The following is a 15,596-nucleotide window of genomic DNA, read 5'->3' on the forward strand; positions in this document are numbered from 1 at the left end:
TGGGCTGACGTCTGTCCTGGCCACTTCCCGGCTGCCTGAGCTGGCGTGAGCTAACCTCTGCTCCGAGTTTTTTATGAGGCATGGGGAGGACTCAAAAGACTGGTAGGCCCGCCCAGCCCTGGCTGGCCTCTCTTTCCCCTTCCTCCCACGTAGTGTCCAGACAGGACTCAGCCTCTTGTTAGGCCCTCTGGGCCCTGGGAGGGTCGGGGCCACACAGGGGGCAGGTGGGAATTTGACAGGACCCCAGGCACTTCCTCTGCAGAGAAGCCTGGAAGGGTGAATGGGAGCCACTGGCCTGCCCCTCCGCCCACCTCCACCTGACTGGCCGCCTCCTCTCTCCCAGCTGCAGGTCAGGGCAAGGGATCTGTGAACCATGACTGCTAGGTTCCACCCCTGGAGACCCACCTGGCACCTGGGGCTCGCAGAGGGACTCCCGGATGCCTTTTTGTAAAGAGCTTGAGCCCTGCAGACCGGAACCCAGAGTGTGCAGCCCACCTGGGAAGACAGGACCGGGGACTGGCAAAGTGATGAGGGAAGGTCCGGCAGAGCCAGAGCAGCGGCCACCTCTCCTAGGCCCAACAGGGGCTAGAGCTGAGCATGGAGCCACTCAGAGCCCTGGGGATTCCCAGGAACACCTCCCCCCTTCAACCATCTCCCATCCTCAGCTTGTTCAGATGGCTCCAGGTTTGGAGTCTCCTGGTGCGAGGCCTCTGGTACTCTGGACAGGCCCAGCCAACTCACCTCCTGGCTATTCCAGCCCATTTCCCACACAAAGGGGGAAACAAGCCTGGTGGGACCAGTGGTCCGATTGTCCAAAGTCCCACAGCCCAGAGATGAGTGTGATAAGAACCATCTGGGTTGAGGAGCACCGCAGAGCCGTCAGATGGCCCGTTCAGGGCTGTCACGAAAGGATGAGATCCGACCAGAAACCTGGTCCCCGCTACATGAGCTGGCCCCGGAAACAGACACTAGGTGCTCAAGAGAGTCATTTGGAGTGGGAGGATTTGTTTGAGGGGAGTGCTACCGGCCTGGGGGAAGGGGCTGGGTCACCCTTCCTGCCCTCCCTGAGGATGGCTGGAGGTGTTTCCTAAGGTCTAGCCAAGTAATGTTGGTCTGAGAGACCCCCAGAGAGGTCCACGAAGGGGAGATGGCCCTGATCTCTGTGCATCCCACCCAGATGTGCAGTCGGGACAACGGAGTCGGGGAGGAGGTCTGTCCTCTGCCTTCAGGGGCTGGGGCACAAGAGGAGCCCACCACTTGGAGAAGGGCAGAGCCAGGGGCCGATGGAAGTGGGTCTGGGCAGGTCCCCAAATATCCCACATTCAAGCCTGTGACATCACTGCCTGCCCATCCCTGGCTGCCAGGGCCCTTCACCCCACTTCCTGTCCATCTCTGGAGACCATGCCTGTTTCCTAAGCCCATGTTCCTCCTGGAGCAGCCAGGACAGAAGGGAGGAGACTGCGGGGATGGAAAGCTCAAATGTGGGCCAGGACTGGAGCTACACTGGACCTTTAGACACAAAGAGCCATGATCAAACAAGATTGCTTCCAGAAACTGAAGTGGGGATGAGAAGCTATTTGACCTGCCTCACAGGACAGAGAGGGGAGACTTGACGGGACAAGGTAGAAGGCAATGATGGGAGAGAATCAGTTTATTCAATTTATTGGATAATTCAGTTTATCCAATCAGTTTATTCCTGCAGCCCACCCACTGCACACAGGTCAGTAAACTGGCTACATACGTCCCGTGACCAGCCAAGGGTTGAATTCAGCCCTCAAATGTGATTTCTTTGACTGGTGAATATTTTGGATTAGCTAAGGGTTTTTTTTCATATTTATTATTTTTATTTAATTATGTGGCTGCACCAAGTCTTAGTTGCTGCACGTGGGTTTTGATCTTTGTTCAATGATCTTTGATCGTTGTGGCAAGTGGCATGTTTAGGAGCAGCATGCGGGATTCTTTTAGTTGAGGCACATGGGGTCTAGTTCCCTGACCAGGCATCAAACCTGGGTCCCCTGCACTGGGAGGGCAGAGCCTTAGCCACTGGACCACCAGGGAAGTCCCTAGTCAAGTTTTTTAAATCAGGGGATTTTACACCAGCACAATCTGGATTTCTCCTCATAAAAGGCAGGTGTGGCCTAGCTACACGGGCCCTCATTCTTGCAAGGTGGTGATTGGTTCAAGCCGAGTAGCAGCTGCACCCTCAGCGTGAGGCTCGTAACGTTCAGTTCCCCATTGACCCCACCATTTGCCGCTGCCTCCCCAGTGCTGACACCCAGTTGCCATTTCTCCTCCCCCTTGCCCTGATAACATTTCCAGTAGATTTCTTTTATACATGCCGTCTTCTCTTGTTCATGTTTCTCTATTGTGCCCCCCGCCCCACCCCCATCAGTGACTCTTACTAGAAGCACAGAACAAAGTTCCGGAGGAAACGCCCCAAAATGTTTGCATTTGTTGGTTAGGTGACAACTGACTTTTATTTTCTTCTGTGCACTCTTCTACAACTTCCAAATTCTCTACGATGAACACATACTTCTTTTCAATATCAAAAGACAAATGGACTGGTAATTACAAAGGAAATCTTCCCCATCTTTGAGTCTGAGAGCCAGGTCAAATGTTGCTCCCCTGCAGGAAGTCTTCCTGGAATCCCAGCGAGAAGTGATGGCTCCCCCAACCCTGTGCCTGCAGCTCTAAGAGTTCTCATGTTTGTGCATGGTTCCCACACTAGACTGAGAACTCACATCAGGGAATGACCAGGTCTGGCCATTCGTGTCCAGCAGAATTAACTGTGAGTGGCTGCCATGTTATCAAAACTGCCTGCAGGGGGCACTAAGGGGCACATCAGGCTCTACCAGCATCATCAGGGGAGGCGTGTCTCAGTCTTTGGAGGGCTAGGGTGGAGACGATTTTTGACTGAGATGTCCCATAGTTCGTGAGGCAAGAGGGCTTCGGGAGAAGCTGTGGGCCCCTGTGAGGTGTGGGCTTGGCAGTGGTGAGCAAGGGTGATGCAGCGTTGGAGAGGCCCAGATGGAAAGATGGACCTAGCCCAGCCCAGAAATGTTTCTACTAAGCCTGAGTCAGGGGCAGGCAAAGGCCCACACAGTAAATAAAGGTTTACAGCAGGCGCCAGGCAGCTCTTGGGAACCACTGCCCAAAGTCCAGGGTTGGAATCAGGGACCGTGGGGCTGTGAGTGGAAGGTTAGGGAGGTCCTAGGAGACGAAGGGAGGAGCAGGAAGGGGAGAGGGAAGGCTGGGGAGGGAAGGCTGACAAAGGGGGAGGGCCCTGGGCTCAGAGGTAGGGAAGCTGTGCTCCTCTAGGGGTCTGGCTCAAAGCTCTGCCTCGACCCATTTTCCCTGCGTGCCATCCTTACGTTAAAATGCCTGGGGCTACAGAGTACCCTTGTGGTGATCACCAAAGACAGGGCAGCCATGGCACATTTCTGTCCTGGGCAAAAGCACAGGACCAAGGGTGCCGCCAGCCTCCCAGGTTCAAGTCCTGCAGCCTCCCAACCCCCAGCAACAAGGGCTGGTCCAGTGGTGGTGCATTAAGACCAGCCTTCAGTCCCACTCCTGGGCCCCCTGAGATGGACCCAAGAGGCAAGTAGTCAGAAGGCCCAGGCTGGGAATTTCTGGCTGCCATGGCAACAGCCCCATCCCTCCAAGGTCCTTGGGCCTTCTCAAGTCTTCAGCTGGCCCACCCAGGGCCGGGCCTGGCTGCAGGGGCCACAGGCAGCAGTGAAGAGAGACAGGTGACTCTGCTTCTTCACACCGGCGGGGTGCGCTGGCGGCCTAGATGCGGCTGGACGAGGTGCTGCCCGAGCTGATGGGGAGCCTGGCACTGTCCGAGTTGCTCTTCAGAGGGGAGGGCCCACCCTGGGCCTGCAGGCGCATGGACCAGTACCAGAGGAAAATGAGGAAGCCTGTGGGCAGCAATGGGGTACAGGGCTTAGAGGCTGGGGGCAGCCTCCCCAACACCATTCCCTTCCACTTTGACCCATATCTGCCCACACCCCCCTCACAGGCTCCCCACACAGACTCAATCCCAGGAGTCCCGACTCTGTGCCAGGCACTGGGCAACGCTCTGTGTATCATCTCACTTTAGTCTCTCCAGGTCCCTTGAGACCAGGCCTCATTATTACCATTCTGTTTTACAAACAGGGAGACTGAGGCCCAGGGCAATAAGGGGCTTGGCTGAGCCAGGAGTCCAGCAGCGGTGGTCAAGCTCTGGAGCCACTGCTTAAGTACCAGGTGATAGTATTTCTCCCCAAATAATACTACTGTGATTTAGCAATAGCTCAGTAAATGGGTGAATTGATCGGCATCCTTACAGAGTCCCCTTCACTTCACAGATGAGAAAACAAAGGCTCACCTCCCTCACACCATTGCATGGGAACTCCATGGAGACCTTGCTTTCCCTGTTTTCCTGCCCAAGGCCTCCTCCCTACCCAACATGGTGAAAAACAAAGGGGTGTGTGTGTGTGATGTTGGGGGGTGGGGGCAGAGGGGTGCAGGTAGAGCAGGAACAGACCCTCATGGCATCAAGCCAGGCCCCCACGATCCAGCCCCTCTGCTCCTCCCCCCTCACCTCCTCCCCGCCTCCCCCCAAGCTCACTACCCCTTACGCAGCTCCTCCTCCAGCACACACCCTACTTCTGGCCTCAGGACCTTTGTTCACGCTTCTCCCTCTGCCTGGAGCACTCCAGCCCTAGAGCAGGTCTCCTCAGCCTCTAAGGAGCACCTGGGCATCTGTAACAGGGAGAACTCTGACTCAGCAGGCCTGGGGGGGCCAGAGGCGGCGTCTGCAAGAAGCTCCTGATGCTGCTGATGCTGCTGGTCCGAGAAACACCCTTGCAGTAATGGGACCCTTGATCTCTCCGTGAGTGGAGAGATCCACCTTTGTTTTTCACTGTGCTGGGTAGGAGGAGGACTTGGGCAGGAAAACAGGGAAGGCGAGGCCTCCATGGGGTCCCTGTGCAACAGGGTGGGGCGTGAGGGAGGTGAAGTGAGGGCCACCCTAGATCCATGGCTGGATCCTTCTGTTGTCTCTGGATATCTCCTAAATGGAGGGGCCTCCCCCTCCAAGTGTCCCCCAGCAGGCTCAGACTATCACCTTGCCCACTATTACTTCCTTCCTCTCCCAGATGCCGTTTGATGCCTGTGGCCCTTGGTCTTCAGGGCCACACTTGGTCTTCCCCACTAGAGATGAGCTCTGAGAAGCAAGGCTCTTGCCTGGCTAGTTCACAGCTGGAGCACCAGGGCTTAACATAGAGTCTACACAGAGTAGGTACTCATCAGTACCTACTGTACAGAGACTTGTCAACTGTGGCCGAGGCCCCCACTTTATGAACAGGAAGGTTGAGGCCCAGAGAAGGGGAGGCTTCAGGTCATCTGGGTCATCTCGTCCGTGGCCTGTTCTCTATGTATGGGCACCTTTCCTGGGCCAGGGTCTGGGGTCTTCTCCACACCTACCTTGGAAGGAGGTGATGATGCTGAAGAAGTAGAGGACGACAAGCTGGAAGGTGCCAGAAGCAAAGGAGAAGAAGACCAAGGCCCAGGGCAGGCCAAGGACCAGACTGAGGCCCAGCAGGGTCAGCACGTGGGGCCACTTCTGGGCATGTGGGCGCAGCCGCAGGATCTGCACCACCATGGTGCCCAGCATGGCCGTGTTGAACAGAAACACCAGGCTGAAGAGGCCCAGGTTGGTGACATGGCTGACCAAGGAGTCCCGGATCCAGCACCTGTGGGCAAGCGTACAAAGGCTCAGGGCAAGGCTGGGCTCACATGGTGCTTCCTGGGCCGTGGGCAAGCACCATGGTGAGCCCCAGTTACAGGGCAGTTACTTTAGACACCACTCATTCAAGGGCCAAAAAGTCACTCTTCTTCCAACTATCCTATATTCCTTCTCTACAGTCAAGAGAAAGGCTCAGTTTGGAGCTAATGTGTTTTTACACTTTTAACACTTGCTAGTCTCCCTTTTCAAAAAGAGTCAGACTTAGGATCACCACTTTCATCAAGAATTTAGTAGCAGGGTTATCTTGTTCCTTTCATGACTTTTCACTGTTTATGACAAGTAGTGCTTATTTCCCATTTATGTGTAATATGACTTAAAAAATACATTTAACAAGCCAGAAGATTTAAAGAAAAAATTAAACAATAATAATACGGATGATACAGGTAAGGCAAAAATCACAAGATTATGATGCAAAAAACTGAAATTTTTAAAACACTGAAGGAACGGAAAGGATTCCTTCCTAGCCTAGGGCTCAGGAGCTCTGGATTCTACTCTAGGTTCAGAGGGACTCACAGGCCAGGCCACCACCAGCCTGGGTGAATTAGCTGAATGTAGGACTGGATTTCAGCCCCATTCATCTCCTGGTTGGGTACCTTTGAGCGGGGTGGTGTGGATCCCTGCCTTCTCTGGGTCTCAGTCTTTCCATCTTTCCATGGGGAGGGAGATAGAAGTGTGCAGCAAAGAAACATGCTAGAGGTTCATCTGCTCCAGCTCAGACGCCACACACAAGTGGGGAAACTGAGGCCCAGAGGGGGGCCAGGACCTGCGCAAGGTTATCTGGCAAGTGAGTGGCAGATCCAAGCCTGTCCTCACCCTCCCGGAGAGAAGCATCACTCTTAGCCCAGAGCTCCAGCCAAGGCCAGGCCAGTACCTCCAGCACCCGTCACCCAAGAGTCTCCTGGTCAGTGCGACCTGGGCCCAGGCTGCTCTGACTTCTGCGCCATGAGGACCACACTCCTGCCCCCACTGCACAGCCACTCACATGGAAGGGTAGATGACGCTCTCAGGGGTCTTGTGCACGGCAAGGATGATGTGACCATAGTTGTTCACGTCCACCAGCGCCACCAGCATCACCAGGAAAGCGGGGAAGCCTGTGGACAGCAAAGCAGGGAGCTCCGTCTCCCACCTTCCGAGGTCTGCCCTCCCCTTCCCTCTGGTGAGCCCTCCTCCTCTCACGTGCCCTCCGAGACCTGTGCTCCCAGAGCCCAGCCAGCTCCACCTGGGGCAAGTCCTCCAAGCTTGGACCCTCCTTCTCTATTCCAGTTCTGCTTTCCCAAGTGGTGTCCAACTCTTATGACCCCACAGACTGTAGCCCGCCAGGCTCCTCTGTCCATGGGATTTCCCAGGCAAGAATACTGGAGTGGGTTGCCATTTCCTTCTCCAGGGGATCTTTCTGACCCAGAGATTGAACCTGGGTCTTCTGCATTGCAGGCAGATTTTTTTTACCAACTGAGCTATGAAGGAAGCTCCTGGTTTCCCAGAGAGGGTCCTATCTCCCCTAACCTAACCCCTGCCCCCTCGCCATCCTGGAAGGCCCTGAGGGAAAGGGCCAGCAGGTCCCTGCTGGGGAGCTGGATGTCACAGGAGAAAGGGGAGAAGCAGACATTGGTGGGGTGGAGGACAGCTCAATGGGAGACATCTAGAGTTATGCTCCAATGGGATGTCTATTCTGGGCCTTGACTCTGTCCATGAGGTGGAGATGGAGAGCTCCCTGGAAGGGGTTGCCCACCATTAAACACCTGGATTTTGACAAACAGCCAACTCTGAAGGAATTTCATATAGATCAATGATAAGAACCAAAAAGGAACCAAATGAAAAATATGGGAGGAGCAGCAAGCTGGGATCAGGGACATGTGGAGGCTGATGGGCCTGTGCAGCGATCAAAAGGACTTGTGGTGTGTGCCTCTAGGCCTTGGGTCTGACAAAAGAGAGGTCGGGCTGTAGGTGAATTGGGTTGCTATTGGCTAAGAACAAATGCCAGAGCCATTGGGAATCTGTTATCTGAGGTTCATCAGGATGCACAGTCTGGGCCACCACCAGCCTAGAGGCATTATGTGGGGACTGGATTACAGCCCCACTCATCCACGACTGGGCGCCTTTGAGCAGTGCCCAACCTGCACATCCGCACATGGCGGCTCTGTCTGCAAACCCTACCTGTAAAACAGAGATGAAGAGAATATGTAAGCATTTACTGGAGACAGGGCTCATCACCTCATCCTCCTAAAGAGGACCTTGATCCAGCCAAGGTAAAGAACCCCTGAGGATGGGTGAGTGAAGGAAGCAGAGAGGGAATAATCGTAGGTGGAGAAGTGGGACGAAGTGCCCAGCTTTTGTCAAAGGCCAAGAGGAAGAGGCCGGTCTGGGGGGAACCCATAAACCCCCTCCACTAACTTACCCCAGCCCACGATGCTCAGCTTGAGCAGGTAGCCTGGGACATAGGTGCCGAAGACCTCGACCACAAGTCGGTAGAGGTTGTAGCCCTCGAGGCCCATCCAGGAGAGGCAGGCGAGCAGAGAGAAGTGCAGGAAGATGGCGCTGGCACGGCAGGCAGCCTCGGAGCCTGCCAAGGCCACCGGCTCACTGAGCAGGAAGCTCACGTCCAGCAGGAAGACGGCCAGCAGCAGATTCATGTGCACCTTGATGGTGTAATCCCTAGACTTCCTCCTGCACAGGTGAGGGGTGGTCAGTGTGGGAAGGCAGGGAGGTGGGAGGTGGGAGGTGGGAGGGCCTGAGGGCCTGCCCACCCCTCCTCCTCCAGGCAGCCTTCCCAGACTACACACCCACCTCTCCTCCTCCAGGCAGCCTTCCCAGACTACACACACACACACACACACACACACACACACACACGCGCGCGCGCGCTTCCTATCCTACTCTTGTGGCTGCAGCCAGGCTCTTGCCTACCTGTCCCTCTGCACCTACCCTGTATCCAGCACCCACAGGCTCAGGCACTGTGTGTGCAATGAACAGCAGCCTTAGCTAGGCATAGATGCTCCAATCAACACAGACTTGACCATCAACCAGATGCTCCCAAAGTCAGAAGGGAAAGACTGGAATTTTTGCTGTTTTGGAGAATCCACGCCACCCACGTTCCATGTCTGTCTGCACAACTGTACCTCTGTGAGCACAGGCTGTGTGCGCCTGTGCCCTTGAGTCTGCGTGTGTGCCTGCCCTGCCCCCATCCCAAGATACTATGTGATCCAGGGCATCGTCAGCCTTTCTGCCCCCAATGTGCCCTGCCTGGCACCATCCACTGCCTGTCCCAGAGGGCGCAGAAGAACACCTGCCATCCTGGATTTCCACGCCTGCCGTGCCCCCAACACAAGGCACCACAATTGGCTGGCCCCACCCCCTCACCCTCAGTTTACTCATCTGTGAAGTGGGAGGACTGGCCCCCCTCGAGGGTGCGATGAGGGTTAAACTGAAATAAAGCACCCAGCACAGATAAGATGCTCAGTCCCGAAGGGTTCCCGTCCCTGTGTTCAGGGGCACTTTTGTGATCAGTGGGTTAAGTGCTGGGGGGCTTGTGCCCCCACTCCTGGCCCTCCACTAAGCCTGCCAGCCGTCTCTCTTCATCACCGACTCCAGCCCACCACGTGTGCATCTGTGACCATGCCTGCACACGGCTGCACCCTCCCCTCCTCCCCACGAGGACAGTGAGCACACTCCAAGTGTCACTCCAGAACTGAGGCTGTCTCCCCTCTACCGCAATTGCTCCAGGCCCCAACTGCAGGTGAACTTCAGTTTAGGCAAAGCCCAGCTCTGACAATCCAGACCCCACACACAAGCCTGTCTGAGGGTGGGGGGAGGCATTCTTCACTCTGCCAGAGGTGACCTCTTCTCTCCTTAGGCACCCAAACAACTAGGGTGACAGGTTCCTCCATGGAGCCAGGAGGCCGGGCCTCAAAACAGACACCAGGGAATGGGGGCTGGGAAGAACCCTGGAGGCTCTGACTGTCCACAGAGGCCACTGCCAGACAGCTCAGTAACTGGGGCCTTGTGGGCCTGGAGCCTGCCAGCTTCGGTTCAAGCCTGCTTCTGCCACTTCCATACTGTGTGATCTCAGTCAGGTCACTTACCCTCTCTGAGCACTCTTTCATAGGACCCTTGTGAGGATGAACCTAGTTCATGTATATAAAGCACTTAGAACAGGGTGTGCCCATGGCTGATTCATGTCAATGTATAGCAAAAACCACTACAATGTTATAAAGTAATTAGCCTCCAATTGAAATAAATAAATTTTTTTAAAAAGAAAAAAATTGCACTAAAAAAATTTGCAAATCTTTGAGCAGCCTTTAAGCAAATAAAGTATTGAAATGCATTTAAAATAGAGGGAAACAATGGGATATTTAAAATAAAGGAATGTATTCTATATGATAAAAAAAAAAAAGAACAGGGTGTGGCATGTGGGAAGCTTGATGTAATTGTTTACCATTATCATCACCAGCATCATCATATTACTGTATGCCCCCAGTGGAATCACATCTGGTCCTTCAAAGACAGGCATCTAGATTCTTACGTCAACTTGCCCGATTTTAAATATTGGCAACTAATATAAGCTGTCAGTGTGATGTTACCCAAACATCACAGATCTGAGGAGGGAAGGTCAGCTGAACCTCCCAGGGCTCCCACAAACCACACACACACACACGTCAGGGTCAGTCAGGCCCGTCTCCAGGGTGGGTCCCCTGACTGTGGGGTCCCAGCTCGGGGGCTGGGAATGGAGGCTCTCCCGTCTTCCCCTTTCCCTCCCAGCCCCAGGCCCTACCTGGAGCAGAGGTAGGCGGCAATGGTGAGGACGCATGCCAGGGCGGAGAGGACGCAGCCCACGTAGGACAGGAGGCTCAGGTAGTGTTTGTGCACGGCGTCCACCTCCACGGAGGCGACCTGCGCCACAGGGCACGTCGGGGTTGGCCTCCGTGCTGAGGCTGTGCCCAGAGGGGGCTAACCTGTGGTCCCCGGGGGACCTGGGGCACCTGTGAGCCACTCTTGCCCCCCCTAGCGGAGCAGAGTGGGGTCCCATGAGTGCAGTTTTTCACCACATTCTCATATGGATCCCCGTCCCCACCAAGGTCCAGCGGCCTCCACCAGAGAACCCCTTTTCTGTCCTTGCACGAACTATGTTTCTAGAACACTCAACCCAGAAATAAGTCTCCTGGGAGGGATTGAGCTCCCGATACCCAGAGAGCACCAGAGGACCACTCTGGTCCCTCAGATGCTGGGTCCTAAAATTCTGGGAGAATGAATGTAGGACACAGAGATCTTGGGGGAGGTACTGAAGTCCACCATAAGGGTCCCTGCATTGGGCCTCAGCATCCCCTGGAAGGCTCTATAGAAACACAGTCCTGCCCCCACCCCAGCCCTTTAGAATCAGAATCCTAGGTTAGGACCAGGAACCTGCGTTTGTATCAGGCACCCAAACTGGGGGATAAAGAGCAAGGACTTCAGAGACCTTTTACTTACTACTAGCTGTGTGACCTTGAGTAAATTGCCTAACCTCTCTGAGCCGCAGTTTCCTTATCGATAAAATGGGACAACAACAGGAGTCAGCTTGAGGCTTGTGAGGAATGAATGCCATATGTGTGAGAAGGGGCAGCAGTGGGGCAGGAGGGGGTCGTGTACCATCAGCACCGCAAAGTAGGTCAGGTGGTTGCAGCGGCAGGATGTCTGTGTCTCTCTCCTGATGGTCTCACACCCCGCATCACTCCAGCTCCCCGGGCTGCTCGCTGAGGAAGGGCCAGCATGAGGCTCTGAGACCAAGCTAGGCTCCCCCACTGTCATCCCTAGTACCCCACAAATGCATGACTTAACCTGCCATCACTCTTTCTTCAAAGCCACCTTCCTCCACGAAGCCCTCTTGGATTAACTCCATGTACCTCACCCTCTAGGACCCCCACTACCTGCCTCCAGGTACCTGCCCAGCTCAGAGCACCCCCCCACACACTCACATGTCAGGTCTTCAACCCAGAATACACACTGCAGAGTCACGTTCTTCTGTAGGGACAAGAAAGAAGGGGGGGTGCCTGTGGCAGTCTGTTCCTTCCCCGCCAGGCTGAGGGAGCCAGTGCCAGGGCTCCACTCTATTTTGACCTGACTGGCCAGGGCCCTCAGCCAGTCAATCAGTTTTCTTTCAGAAAAGAGGAGGGATGGGAGCACATGGGCAAACAGGGACCCTTGTCCCCTGGGTTGCTTGGCTCACAACTCACCGGCTGTGGCTGGTGCTGGAAGGTGAGAACCACGGGCTCCGAGAGGTTGGCTACTTTGGTGTTCTGCACAACAATACCCAAGACCTTCTCTCCCAAGACCTGGCTAGAATTCTTGTCCTAGATATATGGGGTATGGAGGAGAGGGGAGGGAGGGGGCTCAGGACTGAGAAGAAGAGTACACTCTTGTCTCTGCCCAGTACACTGCTCCCAGATTTTGAGTCTCCCTCAGGAAGCAGTTCTTGCATGGGTAGTCATTTACACCACAGTAAGAATAACACCATTTAGACCTTTCCCAGCATGGCAACCCACTCCAGTACTCTTGCCTAGAGAACCCCATGGACGGAGGAGCCTGGTAGGCTACAGTCCATGGGGTCGCTAAGAGTCAGAAATGACTGAGCGACTTCACTTTCACTTTCATGCATTGGAGAAGGCAATGGCAACCCACTCCAGTATTCTTGCTTGGAGAATCCCAGGGACAGAGGAGCCTGTTGGGCTGCCGTCTATGGGGTTGCACAGAGTCAGACACGACTGACGCGACTTAGCAGCAGCAGCTCTAAATGTCATGCACGTTGCCATCTGATTTCTGACTTTACAAAGACTCTTGGAGGAGAGGACTACCTTCCATGCCTACCTTCCATCTCTCTGTCAGAAGCTGCTTTCCCCAAGGGAGGGCACAAGGACAACCACCCCGTACCTGGAACAGAGCTTGGCTGCTGAAGTCCACCAAGAGGAGTCTCTTCTCAGCTTCCTGCCTCTTGCCCTTGGTCTTCTGGAAGAGCACGCCGGGCAGCAGCACCGAGTACTCCAGGATCTCGCTCTGCTCCTCCTGCAGACCAGAGGACCCGCTGGGGCTCAGCCAGAAGTGGACCTCCAGGTCCCCGCCATGTCCCCCCAGCATACGTCTTCCTGCACGCTGCCATCTCTAAGCCTACCTCCTTCACGAAGCCAGGCCAGACTCACAACAACCCTGCTCACTCCTTTCCTTGGCACCAGTGCTGGCTAGGGAGTCTTGTGGTTAGAGCCCAGGGGATAATGGCCTGGGAGAGTCATGTTTATTCCGGTGTCTGGGTGTCAGACACTGACCCTGCCTATGGCCCCTTGGTGTGCTGGGGGATATGAAAGGTGCGGGGGTGAGGGGAAGGGTGGGGGGGTGAGGGGAAGGGTGTGGGGGGTAGGGGGGTGTGAGGAGGGAGCGCTTGCAGCCTCTACATCTGCTTCCTGCCCTGGCTACCAATCCTGACCCCTGACCTCCCGCCGGGAATGGATGTGCAGGTCCTGCGGGCTGAAGGCGGGCTGGAGCTTCCACACTGTGGCGTTGACCCGCTCCTCCTCGAAGGACACAGCATTCCCTGTGAAGTTCACAGAGGCCAGCTTCGACTCCAGGCTCTGCAGCTGCCTGGAAGCACGGGGGAGAGAGGAGGAGATGACTGCTGGGGGTGAGGGGTGGATCCAGGTAGTCCAGCAGGCAGGAAGACCGAGGGAGCAGTGAGGCAACTCAGACTGATACACAGGAAAGAGTGTGGGGCCCAACAGAACGACCTGCGGGGGTGATGCGGAGGAAACTGGGGCCTCAGCACAAACAGGAAAGGAGCGGGGTGGGGTCCTATCCTCAGACTCAGCCACCAGGCTCTGGGTCCAGTTCTGCCTGGACAGACCCACTTTGTGCCACCGGGCAGCCCTACCCAGCAGTTGGCCTCAGTCTGCTGAGCTGTAAAATGGGTCAATCCTTTTTCCTTATTGGTGGAGAGGAGGGCTTGGGTGCTGGTAAGAGAGACTTTTTTTCTGACTCAGACAGGAGAGGGGGCTTGGCCTGTGGGACTGAATCGAGATGGAGACCAAGGGGAGGTCTCCACGGTCTCCCACTCCAAATCCCTGCCTTGCCCAGGTCTGGAGGAGCCTCCTCCTCACCCCCATATGCTGCAGACCCACACTTACTGGCCCATGGGGGTGAAGGGGGGCCTCCTTGAGGTCTTTCGGGGATGCTTCAGAAACTGGCTGAGCTGCTGGAGGTCCCTTTTCAGCTCACATACGTCCACCGAGGCATTGTGGGAGGCCTTGTTGGGGGGATCTGGGGGAGAGGGATGGACAGACCCACCAAAGGCTGTTGAATGAGGTTCCACTCATTCAGCTCAGGCCACACTCATCACACTCTCAATTACTCCCCCTGTGACTCTGACAGCTTCTGTCCCCATTTTACAGAACAGGAAACTGAGGCTCCAGGTAGTGGGGTAGACTCCCCCAGGTCACTCAGAGATGTAGCCAGCCAGACGGGGCTCTGTCATACGGAGCTCCCAGAAACTCCAGCCCCAGGAGGGTGGGCTAGACCACCCTTACCCCTACCCCAGGCATCCTTCTGACCACACACAGGGAGCTGGGAGGGCCAGTTCCCCAGGACCAGCCAGGCCTCCTTCAAGAGGAGCTGGGGGGTGGGGGGCTTCTGTGGTGGCTCCAGGGCCTCCACCCGGGCTGCCCTGCACCCAAGGGCTGCAGACTCAGGCCTCTCCAGGGGTTAGATGGAACTCTGATGAAGTCGGCAGATGGAAATAGGGACATAGCGGGAGAGGGCAGGCCCTATGCCATCAAATAAGGCAGGCCCTGTGGTCACATCTGAATTTTTAAGGCAGAAAGCCTGATTTTTCAGTCATTTGAAAACTCTGGCTCATGTTTTCCAAAAACTCTCTACAGACCAAGTAAGACCAGGCCAGATCTCCTCTGCAGGAGGCCGATTTACAGCTGTTCCTGACTTTGCCCTAATCCCTCCCAGGTTGGGGCAGAATCCGGGCCTGGGGCAGGGACCCCCATCTACCTCCCCCCACCTGCCCCACCTCTGGCCCCTCCATCCCTCTCCCCACCCCACCCCCCACCACCCCTTAGCATTTCCATGGGCCTGGAGATGCTAACATATTCAAAGCCCTGTGTCCCCTCTCTTGGGAGCCCTGCCCCAAACTGGAGCTGCCTGAAAGGAACCAGAATCAGGGAAATCCTGGACCCCAGGTAAAGCCTCCAGCTCCTTCTGGTCAGTTCCTCCTCCCTGCCTCCACTCTGCACTGAATAGAAGGCAGTGGCCAGGCCACACCTGTCACATCTCAGCCAAAAGACAGCCTGCACACCTCACTGTCGGCCTCTAGCCTTCCCACTTCCTGACCTTTGACCTCTGCTGGGTTCAAATCTGGCTCCCTCTTACTTGTTACTCTTGCAACTTTGTGCCTCTCTGAGCCTCAGTTTCTCTTCTGTGAAATGGGGATAAATAGTCTAGATGAGGCTAACGAAGCAGAATTTTTCCTCCAGCTCCTGACCTCTAGTTCTGTCTCTCCATTCTCTCTGCTCCCACCCTGTTCATCTCTTGTTTTCCTTTACCTGGACCTACACTGCAGTCGCAGGGTGGGACTTCACCCCTCCTCCCTCACCCCTGTCTTCCCCCAAACACACCTTGCATCACACTCTTCCACTCCTCAGACACCTTCCCTGAGTCCCCACTGCCTGTGAACAGAGCCCCCCCAACTCCATGACATGACAGGCAGCCCAGACCGCTTTAAGCCCCCTGCCCCCAGCCCCTGTGCACTTTGCTTTTCCAGTTTCCAGGCCTTGGACCAAACTCT

The 15,596-nt window shown here is 55.6% G+C and overlaps 1 protein-coding gene across 2 annotated transcripts in view; it reads right to left on the minus strand.

Annotated features, from left to right (window-relative positions):
- Positions 1–3,452: 3,452 nt before the first annotated feature.
- The window catches only part of ADGRG1 (adhesion G protein-coupled receptor G1), a 43,580-nt gene continuing 31,436 nt past the window's right edge, over positions 3,453–15,596 (minus strand). For both annotated transcript variants that reach the window (XM_040253898.1, XM_040253899.1), the window contains exons 4-14: positions 13,933–14,065; positions 13,246–13,393; positions 12,692–12,823; positions 11,998–12,114; positions 11,740–11,785; positions 11,414–11,517; positions 10,560–10,678; positions 8,187–8,455; positions 6,774–6,882; positions 5,470–5,738; positions 3,453–3,920 (exon numbers count right to left, since the gene is read on the minus strand). In XM_040253898.1, the coding sequence (XP_040109832.1) occupies positions 3,790–3,920; positions 5,470–5,738; positions 6,774–6,882; positions 8,187–8,455; positions 10,560–10,678; positions 11,414–11,517; positions 11,740–11,785; positions 11,998–12,114; positions 12,692–12,823; positions 13,246–13,393; positions 13,933–14,065 (1,577 nt within the window). In that variant the 3' untranslated portion in view covers positions 3,453–3,789. The remainder of the gene's footprint in view (positions 3,921–5,469; positions 5,739–6,773; positions 6,883–8,186; positions 8,456–10,559; positions 10,679–11,413; positions 11,518–11,739; positions 11,786–11,997; positions 12,115–12,691; positions 12,824–13,245; positions 13,394–13,932; positions 14,066–15,596) is intronic.

The sequence above is a fragment of the Oryx dammah genome, unplaced genomic scaffold, assembly GCF_014754425.2.
Source record: "Oryx dammah isolate SB20612 unplaced genomic scaffold, SCBI_Odam_1.1 HiC_scaffold_13, whole genome shotgun sequence".
Classification (NCBI taxonomy): Eukaryota; Metazoa; Chordata; class Mammalia; order Artiodactyla; family Bovidae; genus Oryx; species Oryx dammah.